Source organism: Mastomys coucha, unplaced genomic scaffold, assembly GCF_008632895.1.
Source record: "Mastomys coucha isolate ucsf_1 unplaced genomic scaffold, UCSF_Mcou_1 pScaffold22, whole genome shotgun sequence".
Taxonomy (NCBI): domain Eukaryota; kingdom Metazoa; phylum Chordata; class Mammalia; order Rodentia; family Muridae; genus Mastomys; species Mastomys coucha.
In genome coordinates this window covers 28696429-28704510 of record NW_022196905.1, presented here as the reverse complement: position 1 = coordinate 28704510, position 8082 = coordinate 28696429, and the positions used below count along the sequence as shown (strand labels likewise).

Below are 8082 nucleotides of genomic sequence, written 5' to 3'. Positions count from 1 at the left end.
AAAAAACAAAAAAAAAAACCCAAAAAACAAGCCCCCCCCAACAAGCCAAAGCAAGCAAGCAAGCAAACAAACAAACAAAATATAGACCACTTTGCCATGCCCTGGCCTTGCTTACGGATTCCCCAACATTATCAGAGCTGCTCCCTCCTCCTAATTACAGGATCTTATTCACAGCTTTTCTCCGGAGGGCAGCATTCTTGAGGGTTGAAGGGAAAGAATTACGTAAGTCCATCTGCCCCTTACCTCTGCAGCTCCTTCTCCACTTGCCGCTGGTATAAGGCCCCTTCTCGAAGAATGGTGGCAGTGTTCAGCTTGACTGGGAGGTTGTTAGGCTGTGGCAGAGGGGAGAGATGGATGGTAAGTGGCTCAGAAGCAAGTATTCTGCTATCAGCTATCAAGCCTTTCCAATGTGTCCCCCCACCTAGGCATTTCTCTCTGCTTCAAGGGTGAAGCTGCCCGTGAGGTCCTTGCACTCTCAGAGCCTTCCTTGGGCAGGGCAGGTGGGAAGGCCCAAGATGAGGCCTGTGGGACTGGGAGACCCTCTCACCTTGTAGAAGGTCAGATTTGGAGTCCTCCGTATTCGGGGTACAGACTGATGCCACAGCTGCTTCTTCACATCCTACAAATCAGACAGAGGTAGTCTGGCATCTGGGCCTCCTTACAACCTCTGGAAAGTTCACCTACTCCTCCCCTCTGTCCCCACTCTAGCTCCCTATGCACATGTGCCTACCCTGTCCCCACAGGATATCATTCTGTCTTCCATTGCACTCTAAACCTTGCTCTAAGGTGTTGGACTTCCTGGGCAGGAACATGGAAAGGAAAGGGTAAGCTAGACCCAGCTACAGCAGTCCCTAGATAAGTGCTGTTATCAGGCTAGCCTCCTCGGGATCCAGTATGCTTTTCCTCCGTTATCCCTCAGGGCTGAGTTTTTGCTGACCACATTCCCTTTTCTTGGGCTGAATGACTGCCCCGTGCCGCCTATTGTCCCTTGATAAAAGTTGGAGAGACCTTAAGTTCCAGTGTGGAAGAACAGTCTTTAAAGGCAGCCATCACAACCCCAAGCATGCTGCTGACTGGGGTATATAGCCCAGGCACTACCCAGATGGTAGATCCTGTGTGGACTAGCTGCCCTAAATGGCCCTGCTCCTAAGTGAGTTTCTCTCGAGGACAACTCTTCTTTGTATTGGTCCCTGGTCACCTTTATTTTATTTTATTTTATTTTATTTTAGTTTAGTTTAGTTTAGTTTAGTTTAGTTTTTCAAAACAGGGTTTCTCTGTATAGCTCTGACTGTCCTGGAACTCACCCTGTAGACCAGGCTAGCTTTGAACTCAGAAATCCACCTGCCTCTGCCTCCCAAGTGCTGGGATTAAAGGTGTGTGCCACCACCGCCTGGTTCTTTATTTTATTTTTAAGACAGAAACTCACTATGTCAACCAGGCTGGCCTCAAACTCAAAAAGATGTGGACTATTTCTGCCTTCCTGGAATTAAAGCCATATACCACTATACCCAGTCTTTCTCGTCTTTCTTTATGGGTTTGAGGAAATGCATCCGTGGGTAGAGAGGCACTTGCTGCTGAGCCTAAGGCCAAGTTCAATCCCTAGGACTCACAGGATAGTAGTGAGTCCATTTGTGTAAGCTATTCTCTAATCTCCATGAGAGTGCCATGGCACACGAGGCTTCAAGGCAAAGATGACCCTTCTGTTTCTACTTCTGTGCTAGGATGGTACGCATCTGTCACCACACTAGGGTTATGTTGTGCTGGGGATCAAACCCAAGGCCTTCATGAATGCCAGGCAGATACTCTACCAATTGTACTACATCCTCGGCCCTAGAAGGAAGAATTTTATGGTATGAGAAAAATACTACCATGGAGAGGCTGGGCATTACCTGTGTTGGTGGCTCCCTCTGCAACCGGGGCATGGCACACTGTAGCTCTTCCACGTTTGCTTTCAGCAGCAGCTCCTGCCATGACAGACAGCATGTTGTTCTTCCCCTACCAGCTGCAAACCAGGGTCCTCAGACCACTGTGTGTGTGGGTTTGAAAGGAGAATGCATGTGCTGTCTAAGGTCCCCAGCCTTCTCCCATTCCCCTACTTTTAACAACCCAATAGGGGTCTGTAGGGAAACAGGGGTCCCGCATGGCTACCTCAGCTGTCCGGCGGTTGTATGTCTTGATCATCTGCAGAAGCTTCTGCCCCTTGGGCTCCTTATAGGTACTCTGAGGGACCTGTGAGTGGCAGGGGGTGAGTCTGTGCTCAGTGACCATAGTGGAGAGGGTCAGACCAGCAGCAGGCATGGGGTCTAGAGTTAAGTTTGGAATGGGGTGGACAGAGGAAGCTGTAAGACCAGGGCACTGAGGGCATGCCATTAGTATGGATGAGATAGCTAGGGTAGTCGAGGGGTAGGGGAGGCAGCCAGCTCTTAGGACAGAAGGGGTAGGCAGAGGTTCTGAGAGTGTCATACATGGTTTTTTCTTTGAGCCCAAGATTCCTGAACCTGTCCCCCTAATCCTTGCCTTCTTTCTTCTCTGCATATTATACAGATACAGCCAACTCAACTCCTACAGACCTAAAGCCCTCATCTTCCTTCAACTGTCCTGTCCCCAGGCTTGATGGTCCTCACTGGAGACCCTGGTGCTGTCTTTTTCCTGCCTACGGCCACTCTTTCTCTGTGGCTGTGTTCCTCACACCCATAGCCATCCCCAGTCTTGCCCACCTGTCTACCTGCTTCAAAATGTTCTACAAAGGGTCTGCTTTCTTCGCTTCTTTCGTCCTGATAGCCAGGAGGAGTTTGTGGATTCCAGCCTACTGATTGTGTGTCCTGTCCCTGCTCCTCACAGTTGGTTGTATCATCTCTTGCCTCTTTCCCTTCCTTGCTGCATTGTGACCTCTCCTGGCTGCCCTCCAACTTGGAGCATGGAAGGCCTGGGGTTAGCGCATATTCTTAGCTCATATTCAGGAGGGGAAAGGCAGTTCTGGCCATGGATCAGAGCATGGAGGGTGTTGGGTATAGCCTTAGAAAATACAAAAGTGAGCTCAGGAAAGCTATGTTATAGTGAAGGGACAAGCAGAACAAACAGAGAGAGGGGCCGGGCTTAGAAAATACAAAAGTGAGCTCAGGAAAGCTATGTTATAGTGAAGGGACAAGCAGAACAAACAGAGAGAGGGGCCGGGCAGTGGTGGCGCGCGCCTTTAATCCCAGCACTTGGGAGGCAGAGGCAGGCGGATTTCTAAGTTCGAGGCCAGCCTGGTCTACAGAGTGAGTTCCAGGACAGCCAGGGCTATATAGAGAAACCCTGTCTCGAAAAAAACAAAAAACTAAAAACACAGAGAGAGAGAGAGGTGGCTGGGAGGACTGGCTCTTGAGGAATTGGCAGGAGAAACACCAGAGACCCTGCAGATAGGGTAACTATTAAGCAATGAAGACCCAGTGACTTATCTACCCATCCATCCATCTAATTACTCATCATCTGTCCACTACCCATATAGCCATTTATCCATCTCTCCATCTATCCATCCCACAAGTATTTACTGGACATCCTCTCTAAGCCAGGACTTTGCCACCTGTATTGGGAATACGGTACAAATAAAATGGTCACAGAGTCAGATAATGAGCAGACGCACACATGGCAAACAGTGGTCGAAGCTATGGGGAAAAGATGGGTCAAGAAGAAGAAAACTGAGTGGGGACCCAGCAGAATTGACGCCTTGTGAAAAACTTGTGGAATGAGAGATGTTCACTGAGACTTGAAAGACAGAAGAGCCAGGGTGAGAGGTGGGCCCTCCAGTCCCACCCCTCACCCCCCCGCAGTCCTTCATCCTATGAGGACCAGACTGACCTAGGAGGTCCATGTCAGTGCTTGTGAGAATCCACAGCCTGACTACAGGACTTGGCACCCAGAAAGATGGTGAGCAGTTCAAGCAGGCATGAGGCCTAAGCTGGACCAATCAGACTTTTCTGAATAGTTCCTATTCCTATATTATCTTTCCTGTCCTAGACAATGGATAGTATAGACATAAGGCCTGGATTAATTTCTTTAAAATGAAAATGAGATTAAGTTAGTCTAAAGATGAAATTCACTAATAGAGGAGACAAGGGTGCAGGCAGTCACAGAGAAATAGAGCTGGAACTCTGATCACCCTATATCTGAAGCCTGTCTCTAATACTAGTGTTCTATTGCCTAGGACAGTTGGAAGTGTGCTTTTCTGTTCCTTGCAGTTCAAAACATCCTGACTGCTAACTTAGAAACAAGCAAGAAATAGAGAGGCTTTCAGAAGAGGAGACAGACATGAGTTTCCCTGAGTAGGAGCTCACCGTTTCTGGGGCTCATGCTGACACGTCTCATCAAGTCTAGAAAGCATAAACAGTGTGAATTTTTTTGGTTTTGGTTTTTTTGAGACAGGGTTTCTCTGTATAGCCCTGGCTGTCCTGGAACGCACTCTGTAGACCAGACTGGCCTCGAACTCAGAAATCCACCTGCCTCTGCCTCCCAAGTGCTGGGATTAAAGGCATGCACCACCACTACCCAGCCTGTTCTCCCAGTCTTAACATCCTGGTGGTGCAGGAAGAAATGCCCAACTCACAGGTCTCGGCTTGGCCAAAGTGGGGACAGGCTCAGGCATTGTAATGGCGCGGGGCCTTGGGACAGTCAGGTTGAATTCCTTGGGCACTGTGACTTTGGCCTTGGTCTTCATGACAGGAATTTGATCAGCTGGTACTCCCTCCAGTTGTGTGATCAGCTCCTGGACCTCTGGGTGCCATCTGGAAGGGAAAAGTGGAGAAGAGTCACCTCCTAAGCGGGCCACCAAGCAGCTGGACCCTGAGATCTGAAGGACCACAAGTGCTTGGTTGTCCTTCAGGGTCAAGTGATAATGGACAGGTAACTTTTTCACTGACTAGCTTGTGGGTGCAGTCCAACCATACCTTGGTACCTGCATTAAGTCCCCCTTTACACAGATGTGGAAACTGAGGCCCCTGGGACAGAGGAGTTGGGGAGCTAAAACATCCCTACTGCAGGGATGCGGGAATCTCCGAGAGTGGGCCAAGAATCTGAGCAGTGCTTATGGTGCTGATGGAGGTAGCTGGCAGCAGGGAAAAGAAGCTGGGAACGGGAGAGGGATGTTCAGGAGCTGCACTGTTGATGGCAGGGGGATGGAACTGTGTGTGTTGGGTCACATCCTGCTAAGGGACAGCCAACTGTCCTCGGGTGCTGTAGGGCAGGAATTTCAGAAGGGTCTTGGTAGGTGGTCCAGAGGTCTATGAACCTTCTTTCACTCTCTATACCTTGAGTGGATCCAGCCCATCATCATCGGCCTTTTCAGTGTTTCCGCCTGTGGGGCTCATTAAGGGTGAATGCGTGATTTGAAATATTTTCTGCCTCACCCCCAAAACCGTGACAACCCAGAGAGAGTGAGGCTGCTATGAGGGCTACCAGCAAGAGGTTCTCATAAGGCTGTGTAGGACCGGGCCTCCTACTTAGGGTAGGTATGGGGAAGCAGCGGTAGGCTTAGAACGGGGCTGGTCCCAGAGAGGGCTGGCAGGCCTGTGGTAAGTGTGGAACTAGCACATAGCTGTTCCCCCCACCCCTTTTGGAGTTTGTCCTAACTGCTAACATGGGGGATCAGTTGGGACAGGACAACTCTCCTTGGTGAAGAATTAGCTCTGAGGACCCCCCACTATGGGGCCACAGTCTCTTAAACACAGCTAGTACATAAACAGTCTACTTGGGTCCAGCTTATCTTTCTGCCTGTCCGAAGGAAGACATGACAATGTTCCTCCCCTTGAGAGAAGGCAGTAATCTGGGAGATCCCCACTTCATCTTGCTGTTCCTGCTGCAGGCTGTGGTAGGTAGATTCACTATATCTCTGACCTCTCACCCTAACCTGGAGCATGATTTAGCCTCTCACAGGGCTTCCATGAACAGGAAAGGAATGAGGAGACCCCTCCCCCCACACACTGGGGCTCCTGGATTAGACACAAGATGATTTTCAGAGAACCAAATGCCACAGCGGACGCCACAGCTGACTCACCTCATCAGAGGGTCAATCCAGTTCTCCATCACATGGGCTGTTTCGTAGATGAGGCTCCACTCATCTTTGATCCATGAGTACAAGTTCAAGGGGTTAAAGAAGAATCTGAGGAACTGAGGCGGGGACACCCTCAGCAGCTCAACGGTGGCTCTACCACCACCCACTGCTGCTCCAGCCCCTCACAGGGGCCAGAACGGACTTGATACTGTTGTCATGCTCACTGCAGATGGACGTTTATCCAGCTTCTAGGCCTGGGAAACCCCTTGCTGGACAAGATGTTGCAGGGAGACATGGAGGGTTGCCTGCCACCCGCCCTGCCCCATTACAGGGGAATCTATAATTCTTGGAGTGCTGTTTCCTGTGCCCTGTAACCCTGCAACTATAGCATTGCCGAGGGAGGGTGGAGAAAGCCCTCAGACCTAGGACGGTGGGTTTTCACTCAATCCTTCACAGTGAGTGTCTGATCTCAGTACCAGGATTGAGCCTGCATCCCTAGTCAGGGGCTGTACAGTGTGAGGCCTATGATGCCCTCAGAGGGCTCATAGCCAGTTCTAGGAGATTACTAGTGCTACAAGCTTCTGTTGGTGGCTTCCCAGCTTATGGTCCTCAAATCTGAAGCTTTGGCTCTGAAAGGCACAGGGCTGGTGCCTTAGAACTTTTTTTTTTTTTGGTTTTTCAAGACAGGGTTTCTCTGTGTAGCCCTGGCTGTCCTGGAACTCACTCTGTAGACCAGGCTGGCTTCGAACTCAGAAATCCGCCTGCCTCTGCCTCCCAAGTGCTGGGATTAAAGGTGTGCGCCACCACTGCCCGGCCACCTTCAAACTTTTTAATGGAGTCAGCTGCTGTAGGGAGCTGGACACAGGACAGAGCTGTCAGCTGGTCAGGAGGGGCAGGGTCCTATGAGGTAGCCCTGCTGTTTGGGACAGTCTCAGGTCTTCAGTCCCTAACCAAGGGACAACCAGGCTTGAATCCCCCGCAGCTGCTCTTAGAGGGACCCGAGAAGCTGTAAATACACTCTAGCCTAGATGGTCTTGTCCAGTTTAGAGGATTCCTGAAGACTCTTTGATACAGACCTTCCAAAAGCAATCAGAAGGGACAGCCAAAAGCTATGATTACATTTATGCTATTATCCTGTTTGTAGGAGCAGGACAGCTTTGTAGTGACACAAAACTTGCAGCTAGTGCTTGGAAGCGGGAAATGTATTTGGGGGATGACTTTGGAAGTGCATGACCACTGAGAGACAATGCTGAGCAAGGTTATGGCCATCCCGTGCCTCTGGTCACTACAGCCTCACAGGGCAAGCACTGTCCTCACCAGCTTCATCCGTGCCAGCCCCTAGCTTCCTTGTGGCCTGGAACACTATTCTTCACAGAGGCTACTGAGGCCTCCTTCTAGAGCTTTCTACAGCTCCCCATTCCATGTGGCATCCCGCCCACTCCCCTTACTTATCCCTGTGGCCTCTCACCTTCTTGTCCCTTGCCCGTGACCAGTGTCCTTTCACCCTTTTCTAATCTCTCAGCTGTCAGCCTTGGCCCCTGAAGGTAAAGCTGACCTCTTACAGCTGCCCTCTGGGACCTCTACCTCCTTTATGTTGGCCCAATCCAATTTGGGCACACCCTACCTTTTTTTTTTTTTTCCTTCCTATTCCCTCATTCCTCCCCACACGCCCACATCAGCATCTTCGCAGGGCCAAAGCCACATTTCTCACTGGGATGTGGTGGGACAGTGCTACTAGAGACCCTGCGAGAATGGGGAATGGGGCCCCCTGTGGGTCTAAGAAAGCTCTCTGATTTGGGAGGAGGGCTAGGAGATGGTTCTTTTAGAGCATGTACCGCTTTTACAAAAGACCAGAGTTCAGTTCCCAGAACCCATGTCAAGTGGCTCACAGTGGCCTGTAACTCCAACTCCAGTGGTGCCATTGCTCAGGAGACTATGAGGGCTCCCAAATGTGCATGTATCTATACAGAGATACATATATACAATTACAAATCATAAAAGTAGATCTTTGGCTGGCATTATGGCATATGTCTTTTTTTTTTTTTTTTTTTTTT

At 50.1% G+C, this 8082-nt stretch overlaps 1 protein-coding gene across 4 annotated transcripts in view; it reads right to left on the bottom strand.

Moving 5' to 3' along the window:
• Cfap99 (cilia and flagella associated protein 99) overlaps nt 1-8082 on the bottom strand; it is a 46827-nt gene that overhangs the window by 21952 nt on the left and 16793 nt on the right. For all 4 annotated transcript variants that reach the window (XR_004110240.1, XM_031341044.1, XM_031341045.1 and 1 more), the window contains 6 exons: nt 6032-6144; nt 4586-4763; nt 2149-2229; nt 1890-1964; nt 548-619; nt 244-332 (listed from right to left, as the gene is read on the bottom strand). Coding sequence is in view for 3 of the 4 variants with exons in the window: in XM_031341044.1 (XP_031196904.1) it covers nt 244-332; nt 548-619; nt 1890-1964; nt 2149-2229; nt 4586-4763; nt 6032-6144 (608 nt within the window). In the remaining variant the exon portion in view is untranslated. The remainder of the gene's footprint in view (nt 1-243; nt 333-547; nt 620-1889; nt 1965-2148; nt 2230-4585; nt 4764-6031; nt 6145-8082) is intronic.